The sequence below is a fragment of the Microtus oregoni genome, unplaced genomic scaffold (genome assembly GCF_018167655.1).
Source record: "Microtus oregoni isolate MIOR12 unplaced genomic scaffold, Mior012 000410F_ref0000228, whole genome shotgun sequence".
In the NCBI taxonomy this organism is placed as follows: Eukaryota; Metazoa; Chordata; class Mammalia; order Rodentia; family Cricetidae; genus Microtus; species Microtus oregoni.
Window position 1 is genome coordinate 26,408 of NW_024545018.1, and position 15,448 is coordinate 41,855.

Genomic DNA, 15,448 nt, shown 5'->3' on the forward strand with positions numbered 1-15,448 from the left:
TTACTCATAAGTGGCTTTTAAACATAAAGCAAAGAAAATCAGCCCACAATTCACAATCCCAGAGAACCTAGACAACAGTGAGGACCCTAAGAGAGACATACATGGATCTAATCTACATGGGAAGTAGAAAAAGACAAGATCTCCTGAGTAAATTGGGAGCATGGAGACCTTGGGAGAGGGTTGAAGGGGAGGGGAGCAGAGAAAAATGTAGTGCTCAATAAAAATCAATAAAATAAAAAAATATTAAAAGAAAAAAATAAAATTGATCTCATACATATACATATAAAATATACACCCATATTATACTTGTGAAGTCAGCTATTTTGTTATATTTTAAGATTTTTCCAGGTGTACAAAATTTTTATGAGTCTAATCTAAATGAATGTATGCTATAACTACTTGCCCTTTAAAAACAAAACTGACATTATATGAAAGGCATTATTTTCCCTACTTATGCAGTCATCAACCCACCATTTTTTTCTGCTTTTTTGAGACAGGGTCTCACTATGTAGTCCTGGTTGTTCTAGAACTCATTATGTAGACTAGGCTAGCCTCAAACTAACAGAGTTCCACCTACCCTGTACTGGAATTGCCACCACACCCAGCTCTAATCAGCATTTTTAATGGCTATATAATATTCCAGAGAGAATGCTACCTGACCATTCTGCTATTGTTGAATGTTTAGCTAGCCTTACTATTGACTTGGGGTGGTTTAAATAAGTGAGAAAGTATCACTGTCATACACAGTCATACACAAAATACCGTATTTTGGATTATCTATTTTAGAATATCTATTTTTAGAATAGATTATCAAGAGTCATCTGAAATTTGGCAGGAAGGAAAAATACATATTTCAATCTCTCTATGTGGTGCTAAGTATTCTTTTTTCTACCACTTGTATATTTGTGTCTTTTTGTCTATCTATGAGAGTACCAGTGTTAAACTAACTAGAATAATGAGTTTAACTCCTCATTATGTGCTCGATTTTTTTTTACATTTTTAAATACAGGTTTAAAGTGTACTTTTGCCTCTTTTTATTTTGGTAAATCTCAGCTTTCAGAGCAGTTATAGCTACGAAACTTTGTAAAGTAGAGAAACACACACACACACATGCACGCACACAGACACACACATTTAAATCATGAGCTAGGCGTCCCGGTGCATGCCTGTAGTTGTACTGCTTGAAAAGCAAGCACAGGAGGAATTCTGCCAAATTGAAGCTAGCCTGGGTTTCAGAGTTAGTCCTGTGCCAGCCAGAGCCACAAAGGGAGATGATGTCTCAAAACCAACAAAACTTAGGAGTACCTCTGCCACTGTAAGATGACCAGTGAACTCATCCCCACTGCTTTCCTCATATGTGCAGTGAGCGAGCTAATTACAATATACATACAATTTTAAATACTGCATATATATATATATATGTATGTATAATCAGTTTTGAAATACCCTATCATTTTCATAACCGCCATTAAAAATAATAGCACGAGGGCCTGGGATATATGTAACTCAGCGGCAGAGCACGTGCGACACATGTAGGCCTTCGGTACAGTCCTTACAAAAGAACACACACACAGAAACAAAGCAAAAAAGCATACCATACATAATATTTCACCGAGTAAATTCACCATTCCTTTATTCTGTCTTGCTAGATGCTCTATTTTTTTACATTTTTACATACAGGTTCAAAGTGGCTTTCTGCACTGGGGTTGCTTGTCTGTAGTCCTGGGGACAGAAGGCAGGCTCTGCGCTTCCATGCTCGCCACTGACCTGTACCCCGGCATCAGCTTGTTTAAATTTGCATTTTTGGTTAGTAACAAACATCTTCTCGTATCTTCTGATTGCACTCAAACTGTTGTGTAAACTGTCTGTCGGTGCTCTTTTCCATATCTCTGCTTCTACATCGCGAGGCATGTGTGCCTTCAATGACACAAGCCCATCGCACTTTGTCATCTTTAGGCCACATGGCCCTTGTCCGTTTGTGTTTATCTTTCATTTTTACTGTGGCTTAAAAAACATTTCTGTTATATTGGTTTTTAAATTTTAAATTATAACATTTTGATCTTTTCCCTTGAAAATATTTCCTGTTACCTCCTAAACTTAGAAACTTAGTTCTTGTTAGAAGCTTCATATTCATCATCATAGTTTTGTAACTTGCTTTTTTCTATTTAACTCTTCAGTCCAACTGCCACCTATTTTAGTTTACGACAGGAGATGAGCATGGAAGTGCCACGAGCTGTCTCAGCGTGATCCGATGAACAGCCCTTCTATCCTTACTATGCATCCTCCAATGCAGAGTAGATCAAGAAATTATGGCTCCAATCGTGATGTTCATTTCTAATCTTGGCTCTCAGGAGGCTGAGGCAGGAGGACCATAAGTTTTAGGGCAGCTTTGGCTATGCAGTGGGATTCCATCTCAAAAAACAAAAGGAAAGAATCATTTGTGTCACACCAACAAGATAAGTATGTTTATCAATACACATTGATCCCCATTAAAACTCCGGTCCTGCGTCAAGGACAAGTAAATTTTTGGTCTTAACATTCTTCATTCTTCCACACATGATTAAGCGTTGCTCATGAGCGCAAGGTGAAAGTGGAAACAGCTGGATCCTGCACTGCTTTGATCACTCTCTATCTTCATTTTTTGAGGCAAGGTTTCTTAAACCCAGAGCTCATCGATTCTGGCTAGTCTAAGCTAGCCAACTTGCCCTGGGAATGCAGTCCCGTGTCTTGGCCGGCCTCTTTAGTGTGGGGATTATTGGAAGCCATCATAATTGCCCAGCTTTTGACTGAGATCTGTGGATCAGAACTCCGGTTCTCATGCTTGCACAGCAAGCTCTTTATCCGCAGACCTACCTCTTTAGACCCCTTTGCAACATTAGGTTCCCACCTGTGATCTCCATACTGCTTCTTAGCTATACATTCCTACCCTGTTCAGGCTTTATTCAAGACAGAACACAATCTCAAAGTTCTTAAAGCTCCCCTGTCCTCCAGATCCTGGAGAAACTATGTACACATTAGATTGCGAGGAGACAGAACAAGTGACCTTTGAAATGACCTTTGAAAAAATGTATGGAGGCATACTTTACAGACTATAATTTGACAGTGGTCATTAGGTGAGGGAAATATCAGTACAGATTTATTAACTAGTATAGAGATTCCAGTAGAAATGCCTCTTTGAAAACAAAGTAAAGCACATCATCAAAGGCACAGATAAAATACTAAACTGTTTAGACAAGACTGAGCACCTTAAATGGACATACAGACTTCAGACATATAAAGATGAAATAGCAGGTCAGGGATGTATCTCGGTGGCAGAGCACTTGCCTGACATGCTTGAGGTGCTAGGTTCAGTTCCCAGCAAGGAAACTTTCAGAGTTCAGTAGGTAGAGTGCTTGCATAGCATGAAGGAAGCCCTGGGTTCAACCCTCCGTACTGCACAAACCAGACCTGCTGTAACACCAGCACTTGAGGTAGAGGCCTGAGGATCAGTAGTTCAAGGTCATTCTTGCCTACAAAGAGAGCTTGAGGCAATCAATCAATCAATCAATCAATCAATCAAAAATATATGCAGCTGGGCAGTGGCGGCGCGTGCCTTTAAGCCCAGCACTTGGGAGGTGTTGAGGCAGGTGGATCTCCAACTTCGAGGTCTGCCTGGTCTACAGAATGAGTTCCAGGACAGCCAGGGCTACTCAGAAAAAGGGGGGGGGGGGGGAAGTGCCATAACAGTTGACTGCCAGCAGGTGGCACTTGACCCACAGCAAAGTATGGAGGAAAAACAAATTCTGAAATCAAAGAATGCTACCAAGTTCCCAGGACACCGTCGGTAGATGAGTCTTTCACACAGAAAGCTGGGACTGCAGATATTTAAGGAAGAGGGCAGTAGTCTGTAACAGCGACAGTCTGTTCAGCTGTCTGTGTTGGGCAAGGAATAAGGCCCCTTCTCCCATCCCTTCTAGTGTTGTGGTCGGGCTACGAGTTAGCATAATAATTAATTAACCAGAGAAAAATCATTTTATTCATTTTCATATATACATTGGAGCCTTATTATTAACGAGACTGAGAAGCCCAGATGACGGACGATGACATAGCATCCAGAGCTACTGAATAAGGAGTTTCTGGGGAAATGGCGGAGACATGTGACGGGGACTGAGGGGAGAAAACACATGGCAAATAGCGAAAATGCCTCGAACCCCTCTCTTCCTCCTAGATACTGTTGCTGTGTGCTCTACCCTGTGGCCGAAGGGCCTGGATTTGTGTACCAACTGACTCACTGGACTTGGTCAGCTGCCCTAGGTCGACAATGAGAGAAAATGAGAAACAGGAAAGAGGAGTTTAGCAGCAGCTCAGCCTAACCAGGCAGCTAACCTGGACTTTCCCAAGGCATCTCTTACGACCCATTAAACTTAGTCAGACTTGGTCTCTCCGAGGAGCACACTATCTTATGCCAGTGTTTCCATTATTCTGGCTTTGTACACTGAATATTCGGTAGCACTAGTCTTTTTGCAGGATTTTCTAAAAGAACCCTTATATAAATTTCAAATGCAGTGATTTCTTATATCATCCCCAAGATATCAATTTTTTGATGGCAGGATTGGGTTATTTCCTTAGAATAGACTTCTAAGAATTTTGTATGAACATATTTCCCACTCTCAACACTAGTAAAGTTTTCACGAAGCCAGTTACAAAAGAACCCTGTCAGCACCTGAACAGTTTCAAATCAAAGATTGTTTTTTCAGTTGGGTGCGGGGGGGGGGGGGGGCGTAGACTTTGCTTCAATTTCCCTACCTCCCATTACTAAAGAGAAAAACCATGTGCTTGCCACATACAGTTTAGTCAATGCTGGTTTAAGGAATGGGATCTAGGAATCTGTGCTGCGTGTACCTGGGACGTTTAAACAATGTGACTGCAATGGAGAGAAGAGCACGTGGAAACCTGACGGGCAGCTTAGGGCAGGGACCCTCGAGCAGCAGTTCCAGGAATGCCCAGATGCTGGCAGGGAGCTCTGCTTTCTTATCTCCTCTTAGTGAGTGTCCTTGCTTCCCTGTGGGTGTGAGCAGAACTCCGCAACTCTAAAGGGCTTCTGGCAGACAGCTCTGGAACTGGAGCTCTGGATTTTCAGGATGGAAATATTGGATCTACCCAGTCCTTAATTTCAGCCTATCTCCTAAATGACGTCAGGGTTTCATCTTCAGAGCAGAGACTGTTGGGATATCTGGTGGAGATAAGAAACCAGAAGTTCTGGCTCTGGCAGGAGACTTAACAGTCCAAGCTACTAAAATGAAAGAGGTAATTAAAGTAAGGCCTAGAGCCCACCTTAGGCATGCTGAACAAATGGGAGGAACAATTCACACCCTCAATGAGAAGATGTACTTTTCCTTTCCATCCCAGAAATCCCACCCTCCCACCTCACTTGGGTATGGTTGCTCCTGGAGCCTTCCCTGGGTTAAGCCTGCTTGCTTTTCTGAATTACTTAGATAAGTATAACTGTTCCTTTTTCTCCCCTCCCCTCCCCCTACACACACACACATACACACACACACACACACACACACACACACACACACAGAGAGAGAGAGAGAGAGAGAGAGAGAGAGAGAGAGAGAGAGAGAGAGAGAGAAGAGAAGAGAAGAGAAGAGAAGAGAAGAGAAGAGAAGAGAAGAGAAGAGAAGAGAGAGAGAATATGTATACACACATACACATATACACCCAGATGCTGGCCATAATCTAGACATGCTTCTCCTGATACTCTGGGCTTTCTCACTCTTTTTCTCTGAAGTTATTACTACCCCTGACTCCTAAGCACTGATTTCTTCCATGTGGTGGTTTACAAAAGGCATGATTTTTCTCTCTTCTTTTTTTTTTCCTGCTACCTAGCAGCTACCAAGATTTACAGCTTTCCAGCCCTAAGGGTTTTCTTTTAAAGACTAATTAAATTGTCATTGTCCTCGGGCTTCCTACTGAGTCTTTTTTTAAAGACAGAGTCTCACTAAGCAACTCTAGCAAGACCAGAACTAAGAGGTCTGCCTGTTTTGTCTCCTGAGCACAGGGGCCTGAGTCTCTTCTTAAATTCTTTAATTAGTGGGACTAAAACTCAAGAGGAAACCCCAATTTGCCCAGTAACATGTGACACTCCAGGTTGGGCTCCCCAAAATTTCCTAGTAACAATAATAGGTAGCGCCTAGCTTCTAAACTAATAAGCCTGTTCTAGGGGTGTCAAGAACACCTTGGAATTCGGACTTGACTTAAGTCAATGCCCAGAAACTAATTTACGATCACTACAGTCTGTCTGTTTCCAGACAGGATCAGCAGAAAGCTGTCTTCAGCACTTAATGAAGCGAGCACCTTCACACCTGCAGCCAGACTGACTCCACTCCAAGTACAGCCTCTGGCAGAAACACAGCGGTAAGAAGTGGCAAGGTATGAAAGTGCCCCAACTCCTAGCAGGTCTTCTGCAGCAAAGGGAAACGGGAAATGACAGCGCACTTGCCAGAGCAAGCACGCTCGTGAAGCCACAGGGCTCCCTTACTCCCTGTGCCCAAAGGACAGAGAAGTCCTGGATGTAGAAAATCTTGTTCTTCTTTTTTATTCTTTGGCTTTAATAAGAAAAGATCCTGTTTTAATTTTGAACTTAAAAAAAAAAAAAAGCTAACAAAAGCGGGCTATTCTCTTTGTTTAAGACCATGTGGAATCATTACTAAGACGTCAGTTTTCTATTGTCTAGGTAGTAGACTGTAGTTATTTAGTTTTACAAGGACTTCTTTGGCCAAGAAATCTGTCCATTTGGAAAAGAATAGTATTGCATACTACTATGCAGATTTGCACACGCTACAATTGTAGTGCCTTTCAGTCTGAAGGAATCAAATGCTGGGTCCTTTTTACTGAAGACCAAGGTCTTGGTTGGCTGCACCCCATTTGTGAAAGACAGCCGCTTTCTTTCACTCAGACGGCAGGCACACTGATAAGTTCAAAATCCCCCTTCCCTCGCAAGTATTAAGTAACAGAGCAAATGAGATGGCAGATGCGGAAGAAGACCTTGTCGTTCTTGTCACTTTCCTCGATTCTTTTGAAGCCTTTTGTTCTATGTCTAGTCTCATCAATTAGCTACTTATTCAAACACCCATTTCTTACTTCTGTCAAGTAATGGCTCTGACATGCTCCTCTCCCAACACCTCCATGATCAACTTCTCCCGACTGCCAATCTATCTTATATACTACACATATTCCCTTAGTACCATAATTTATATTATCTTCTAACTATTCGAATTCTGTTCCTGTTCCTAGAGCCAGGTCCCTGAGACAGGGAATTTCCAAGGAATGCGTAGGTTGTCTAGCTACTTCCTTTTCCCTGTCCCTGATGAAGAACCTGGGGTCTAGGGAGGTCTGGACAAGTTTGCAGGAAAACTAGGCATACCGCGCAGATGCCTTGACTTTCAGTTCAGTGTTTTCCACTGCATTAGGTCATTTATCTTACTTGCATCTTTTCAGAACTCCTTATAAAACGCTAGACATATTCGTGGTTCCCTTGAGTATCAGTATAACAAGTGTACAGGTTTATCTAACTGAGAGATTGACCAGGGAAAGAGTAAGAAGGCAGAAAGGCATTTCCTTACTTCTTTGCGTGATGCCACCCTCCAGACCAGTTAATCGCTATTTTACACTTCCCGTCAATCAGGCACTGGGCAGCAGTGATTGTAGCTCCTCCCACAGCAGCCGCATAGTCAAATATTCCTTCTGTGGCTGGGCAGTCATAACCTGGGGGCAGAACCCAGAAAAATCTGTTAAAGAAGATCTGGGGAAGGAAGAATAGGTTAAGCTGTGTCAACAGCACAGCCTAAAGAAGGTTCTGGGCTAAAACCAGCTCCACTGGGGACAGATAAGCATCTCCAATGTTAGACAGGGAAGGCTTTCAAAGGTTAGAAATAGAAAGGGTAAAACCTTCAAGATGAACTTCTCATATCCCACCAGCAGTCCATCAAGGCCCGAGAGGTGATGTATTTTGCCAGTGGTCACACAGAGCCAGGCCTGGGACCGGGTCTTTTGATAGCCCCACCTAGTATCTTTCTTTAAGCCACACAGTTTCTCTAGAAGAGTGGTGCCTTTGACATCGCAGTATGCTGCTGTCGCCTACAAATGTGTTGGGCCCTATTCATAGCTATCGTGGGAGGCATGTGGCCCACGAGCTGCAAGCTGGACACACCTGCACTAGACCATGCTGTTGACAATTCACTGTGATTTTTTTAAGGCATCTGTTGATGAAGGATAAGGTAGGAAAATTAGCCAGAATTTAAACATTTACCTAATGCCATGCATGGTGACGCATACCTTTAATCCCAGCACTTGGAAGGCAGAGGCAGGTGAGTTCCATGCCAGCCTGGGCTTTACAGTGAGACCCTGTCTTGGAAAAATTAAAAAAAAAAACCTCAAACCAAATAAGTCAATACTTAAAATATATGATCACTACAGCTAGTGCAGCCCCAAGTGCTGCCCTTAGAATCTTAGCACTGAGCGATTCTTCTCCATCAGTCTCATGGTTCTCTTGTGTTCGACTCATAGAGTGTTCACAATATGACCAGACTGAGGGATTAAAATGAACAGTTGGGGCTTGAGATGTAGCTAAGGCAGAGTGCCTCATTAGCATATCCCAGGACCTGGGTTCCACCCTCAATAACACACACAGGCACAGACAGACAGACAGACACACACACATACAGACACATGTGCACACATGCATCAGTTATATTATTTCTTAATTTAAAAGTATCGGGCCACAGAGGTGGCTAGCAGTTAAGAGCATTTTTTTACTCTTCCAGGGGACCTGGGTTCAATTCTCAGAATCCACATGGCAGTTTCCAAACATCTCTAACTTCAGGTCCAAGGGCTCTACGGCCTCTTCTGACCTCCACTGGCACTGCATGCACGTGGTACACACATACACTCAGGCACACAGGCGTACACATAAAACTTAAAGATAAAAAAGAAAAGAAACAAGTATTAAGGGTTAGGGAAGTAGCTCAGTCAGTAAGATGCCTGGCACACAAGGATGAGGGCCTGAGTTCAGATTCCTGGCATCCATGTAAAAGCCGGCACACGAGGCATGAATGTGTAACCCCAGCACTGGAGGGGTGGAGACAAGTAGATGCTTGGAGACCACTGGCCGTCCAACCTGGTCAAAATGGTGAAGTTCAAGTTCAGTGAGAGCCTCAAAATGTAAGGTGGTGAGTGATTAAAGAAGACACCCAGAGCCAGGTGGTGGTGGCACATGCCTTTAATCCCAGCACTCAGGGGCAGAGGCAGGTGGATCTCTGTGAGTTCAAGCCCAGCCTAGTCTACAGAGGGAGGCCCAGGACAGTCAGGGCTACACAGAGAAGCCTTGTCTCAAACGAAACAAAACAAAAGACACCCAGTGCTGACTTTTGGTTCCACGTGTGTACCAGCAGACACAAGCACACTACTGCACATACACACATCCTTCTACATAAACACAGAGAGACAAATTAAGTACCATAATCTACAAGCTGGGGTCCCACTGTTGCCCGAGGGACTCTTACCTAGTCCGTATTCTATAGAGTCCGGATGGTCCTCATCACCTTCTTGGCTGACCTTTTGGAGATGTTGCAGATAGGCATCAGTGTGGAAGGTGGCCATATCCTCCATGGAGGCCACTTTGGGCTTCACTATCCTAATAATAACAGCGTGGACATACAGAAGTACATGAGACTCAGAGTATGCAAAGAGCTGGAAATAGCAGTCAATATCTGAACAGAAAAGACAACTCCCAGCTTCTGGTTCCAGTGAGCCGAAGTCATAAACACACTGTCGCTCTGCTGCACTGCCCAGCCTTCACTTCCTCCATCTATGATACTGACCCCACTAATAAGAGACAAGAAGACAGATTTTTTTCTTTTGGGTTTTTAGGTAGGAAACGATAACTGAAAAACCATATTTAACTCAAACAGATAATCTTGGGTCAAGGTCCCTGGTTTAGCCACATAGAACGCATTAACCCGGGGCCAGAAGGATGGCTCAGGGGGTAAAGGCATCTGCCATTAAGCCTGCCAACCTGAGTTTAATCCCTGGGACCCACATTGTGGAGGAGAGAACCAACTGCCCTGGCAAGTTGCCCTCTGACCTCCATGTGTGCTCTCTGGTACACACATCCCCCTAAAGAAATACGTATCATTTTTAAAAAAATTAAAAGAGCTCTGGAGCTGGAGAGATGGCTCAGGGGTTAAAAGAATTTGTTGCTTTTGCAGAGGACTGGGGTTCAGTTTCCATCTCCCACATGGTGACTTACAACCACGTGGAACTCCAGTTCGAGATCTGACCTCCATAGGTACCAGGCGCGCGCGCACACACACACACACACACACACACACACACACACACACACGCCAAGCACTCATACACATAAAATAAGTAATCATAAAACTATATGTCTAGAAGGCTGAAATATAAGCTTTACTCCGTAAGTTACATCTCATGAGAAAGCAGGAAAGCTAGTCACGTTTGAATCAGTTTCTGCTTGGACCAGGCAATTCTTTCAGTGTAGTCTCTTGCTTTAGTTTTGGTGCTGAGCCTTGTCCCCTCTCCCCCACCCCGCATCCCTCTGTGACTATTTGAATAGGCAGCTGGGTTATCAAGCAGAATTTGAAGCCAGAGAACTGAATTCCTTTCCTAACTCCGTACTTACTAGTTCTGTTAACTTCAGGTGAGTTGACTGTTCTATACCTCAGCTTTCTCATCTGTAAAATGGGTCAGTTTAGTGGACTTATGTGGAGATGAAATAACATATACAAAACTTCATGGACAACTAGCATTAATATTAGAGTAAAAAGGTGGGAAACTGGACGGGGGATGCAGAGCAGTTATACAACATCTGCCTGTCATGGGCAAGGCCCTACGGTTGGTGCCAAACGCTGCAGAAAAAGGTAATATGTTAGATATGGTGGCAAATGTCTGTAATCATAGCACTTGAGAGGCAGGAGAATCATGAGTGTGAGGCTAGCCTAGGCTACACAACAAGTTCTACACCAGACTGGGCTCTATAAGAGTGTCTCAAAAAAAATGAGAAGTCAAATGTAAAAAGTGTTTATTTATGGGGGGCTGTATGGGCACAAATGCAGGGGTTTTTGCAAGCCCGTGCATGCACAGAGGCCAGCAAAGGAGGCCACAATCCTGCTCTGTAACTCCCACCCTATTCCCTTGAGACAGGCTCTCTCACTGAATCTGAACTTGGAGTTAGACTGGTGATCAGCAAGCCCCAGCAATTTTTCTGACTCTTGTTTATCCCTGCCAAGACACCGGGGCTACATGGATGTGTGACACAATCCAGCTTTTCCTCTAGATTCTGAGGACTTGAACTTGGGTCCTAGTGTTTGCATAGCAAGTGCTCTTACTTTCTGCTTCATCCTTCCAGTGTCCTCAAACATAAAGTTTCTATTACTTGTTCTCTTCTCTCTGTCTCCCAAGGAAGGACAGAAGGAGCAAACGGCTAGAATCTCTCACCCTGCTCCCCACAGTGAGCAAGAAAAGGAAGAAAGGAGAGAATAAAGGAAGCAAGTTACATGGGGATTTTGGCCTCGAACCTGCTGAGTCTCCATCTTCACTTCTGGATTCTGCTGCAGTTAAGTAAGTTCTCTAACCCTTGCCAATGAATGGGTAGGTAGTGAACACACTAGCAGCATGGAGTTTCTTTCTTAGAAAAGCAAAGCTCAAGTCTGAATCTAGGCCCAATGAACCACAATTTGTATTCTAACAAGAACACACACACAGGTTTATCAAGACCGGGTTTCTCTGTGTAAGCTGTCCTGGAACTCCTTCTGTAGACCAGGCTGGCCTCGAACTCACAGAGTGTTAGGATTAAAGGTGTGCACCACTACTTCTGGCTTCATATCAATCTTAACATGATGATTGCCCATTTAAATTGAAGGAGCACCACTCTAGCCGTGTATATTCTTCAAATGAGAGTAGAGCCATGAGGTTATCGTGAACTAATACAGGTAGGATATTTAGGTAACTAGTATAACCAAGGTGTTTGAAATCCTGTCGTTCAACTTTAAAAGTTAGAGTCAAAATCAAGGATTCTTGATTTTTCTTCAAGTACTCATCTATACCATGAGAGGCGAAAAAGTTGTCCATTAAAATAAAAATCTTAGGGCCAGCAAGATGGCTCAGCAGGTACAAGAACTTGCTACCAAGTCTGATGACCTGAGTTCAATCCCTGGACCCACATGGTGGAAGAGAGAATCAACTCCCGCCAAGTTGTTTTCTGACCTCTGCATATGCACTTGGCTGACCACTCCCTCACACACTCAACACCCCATCAAAATAAATAAATGCAATGTTAATAAAAATGTTTAAAATAAAAATATCAAGAAGCCTGGTGTAATGGCACATGCCTTTAATCCTAGCACTCAGGAAGCAGAGACAGGCAGATCTCTGGGAGTTCAAACAGAGCTAGTTTCGGGACAGAATATGTAAGAGGGCCAGTTTCAATTTTTTTCACAATCACAATCATATTGGATTATGTTTCCCAGCTTCTCCAAATGTTTTCTCTTACATTTATTACTTATTTCCCTGAATCCTAAAACTAAAGAATACTGTCAGCCTCTCCTGACCAGCAAGCTAACGAGTCTTGCTTTAACATCTTATTTGCAATAGAATATTTTTAAGTGTTGATTGTGTGTGTGTGTGGGGGGGGAATCTAGGCCTCAGGTATGTTAGACAAGTGTTCTATACACTGAACAATATCCCAAACCTCTTTAAAATTTTTGAGACAGATTCTGGCTAAGTCACAAAGCCTGACTTAGAATTTGTGACGCCCCTCCAGCACCACCTGGCTTAGAAAAGTGTTAAAATCCTTTAAGGAAAGGCAAATCATTATCTTGACAAACACAGGAGTTAAGCAATGGTAGAAAAACATTCCTAGCCAGAAGTGGTGACACACACCTTTTGACGGAGGCCTGTGGATCTTAATAAATTCAAGGCCAGCCTAGTGAATGTAACAGTCCCTAGCCAGACAGAGCTACACCAGAGACCTTGTCTCAAAGCAACAGCAAAACATTCCTAAAGAATGTACACACTGTCGGGAGGTGGTGGCGCGTGCCTTTAGCTCCAGCCCTTGGGAGGGAGAGGCAGGTGGATCTCTGTGAGTTCGAGGCCAGCCTGGTCTACAAATTGACTTCCAGGAGAGCTAGGACTGTTACATAGAGAAACCCTGTCTTGAAAAACCACACAATGAACGTACATATTATTATTTTTTTTTTTGCTTTTCGAGACAGGGTTTCTCTGTGGCTTTGGAGCCTGTCCTGGAACTAGCTCTTGTAGACCAGGCTGGTCTCGAACTCACAGAGATCCGCCTGCCTCTGCCTCCCGAGTGCTGGGATTAAAGGCGTGCGCCACCACCGCCCGGCTTATTATTATTATTAAAATGACTAATAATACTAAGGATAAAATCTAAAAACATATTACATTACTTTCTGGGAGGGAAATGAAGCATTAGATGATACAGTCACTCACCCAGTCATGAGAAAACCTGACTTGCATGTGCCACGTCCGTAAGAGTTGCATTTATGATATTATACACAGAATAGGAAATCAATGGAAAGTTGGTTTTGGTATGTTTTTGAGATGCATGTTGCTAGCTTTTAAGTTCTGGCTTGTTTTCAACAGATTGGGTGGTGTAAAGTTTGGCGATGATAGTGGAGTAGTATATCTAAAAGTCTCAAGTTGAGCCCACATCCTCAAATCCAGCTTTAGAAAACAAATAAAACCAAACCCAAAGCAAATATAAAACACACTGAACACTTCCCTGCTTAACCCCTCCCCACCCGCATCAAAAAGATCTTAGCATCTGGCAAGTGCTTATCCAGCAGCACTTTATTTATTATGGCTTCATGGGTGACAATGTTGAGAAAGGTCAACATACTTACCTTATTTGTTTGTGCAGGGCATATGCTTCGATCAGAGAGTGGACCATACTGGCCTGAAATATCAGCATGAAAAAAGAAAGACAAAACAGTCTCTTCAAGGCTCAATTTACTGAAATCCCATTAACAACATCCTGCATGAAGAACTAACTACTTTATCTCTTCTCTCTTGTCACTTTGTCAGTTGGGAAAAACTTAAGACAAAACAATACAAAGCATTAAAATCGCCAGGCTACCCAGTATACTGAACACAAGTGATGGCATACTGTCCTCCAACAGCTTGTGGTCAAGGACATCAATGAACCCAGCCTATTAGAACCTCCACTCACCACTTCACCGTTTCTTTCTCTCCCCCCGCCTTCAGATCTCCCGCCCTCACCCTCGGCTCGGACGTCCCGTCGTGCTCCCCAAAGGTAACAAACCACTTCCTTCTGCCCCAGCTTGGTGTACCTGAAACGGCTAGTTAAATTTTTGTTTAAGGTATCACTCAAGTCTAGTTTTCCTGGTTTCCTAACATACTCCCTTTTACACCCTCCCACTCCCATCCCCCCAAACGGTGGTCTTTCATCCAGACCTCTTACCCGTTTGGGGATCTTGACGAGAGAGTCGCAAATGCTGACATACTCGGGACTATAAATATAAACCGGGGGCAGCGAATGCCCACTATCGGCCGGTTCCTCTGGCATCTCCATCTCCCACTTCCGACCGTCCCTGAGCCAAAGTCCGGACCCGACAGTTTGCGGACACAGCCTGGGCTCCGGTTCCTGCGCCTCTGTTCGGCCCCAGCGGTGTTCCCTGTTCAACATTCCCTCTTATTTAGATTGCCGGAGACAGTTTGCCTGGTCCCTCGCCCAGCTGAGGGAATGAATGGGCCCTCCCATACCAAATCCCTTCATTTAATGACTACAGTTCAAAAAAAGAGCTTAACAGATATAAAAGCCCAAATGGCTGCCAATTGGCATCGATTTTTTTTCAAGGCACAAGCAGCAGGGTCAAAACTAACCAGCCTTGTTGCCCTACGGGGCCATTTGAAATGAGGTCAGATTAGCTTCAGAGCATGCTGGGAGATGTAGTTTTAAGAGAGTAAGATAACGGAAGAGTTACAGCTGAACACTAAAAGCTGCGATTTCAAGTTTTGGCGCTAAAAAGGAGCCTCAACTCTTTTAAGTTTTCAGTCTGTAAATACAGCCATTTAAATGTTTAGAGGTTTAAATACATTTTTAATAGCCACATAAGACCCACCACCATCCAGCTACATCAGCCGACTGTACTAAGAACAGGCTTTGAGGGGCTGTGGGATTAACTCACTGACTGGTTTGGAAATTTTACACAGCAAATTTCGTGCTGCAACTTTATTTCTACTTTTCCTCACGATCCGTTAAGAGCTAACAATTTCACCAGTAATCTACTCTGACAAATCAGCTATCCCCTTCCTGAAACTGACTGAGATTGTGAAAATTGTAAGGTAGAATTTAACCAAAGAAAAATAACAGCATCTTCCTGGATCTTTCGCGTGATGG

The 15,448-nt window shown here is 43.4% G+C and overlaps 1 protein-coding gene across 3 annotated transcripts; it reads right to left on the reverse strand.

Annotated features, from left to right (window-relative positions):
* Nucleotides 1–1,420: 1,420 nt before the first annotated feature.
* On the reverse strand, nucleotides 1,421–15,040 carry LOC121445731 (histone deacetylase 8-like). Of its 3 annotated transcripts, none has more exons than XM_041647879.1 (5): nucleotides 14,510–15,039; nucleotides 13,932–13,984; nucleotides 9,549–9,679; nucleotides 7,611–7,752; nucleotides 1,421–3,509 (listed from the first exon to the last, which is right to left on the reverse strand). In XM_041647879.1, the coding sequence occupies exons 1-5, from the start codon at nucleotides 14,732–14,734 to the stop codon at nucleotides 3,500–3,502; spliced, it is 561 nt and encodes a 186-aa protein (XP_041503813.1). In that variant the 5' UTR covers nucleotides 14,735–15,039; the 3' UTR covers nucleotides 1,421–3,499. The 3 variants fall into 3 exon arrangements, with proteins under 3 accessions (XP_041503813.1, XP_041503812.1, XP_041503811.1); XM_041647878.1 differs by lacking the exon at nucleotides 1,421–3,509 and adding an exon at nucleotides 3,719–5,272 and having other exon boundaries at nucleotides 14,510–15,040; XM_041647877.1 differs by lacking the exon at nucleotides 1,421–3,509 and adding an exon at nucleotides 3,719–5,212 and having other exon boundaries at nucleotides 14,510–15,037.
* Nucleotides 15,041–15,448: the final 408 nt, after the last annotated feature.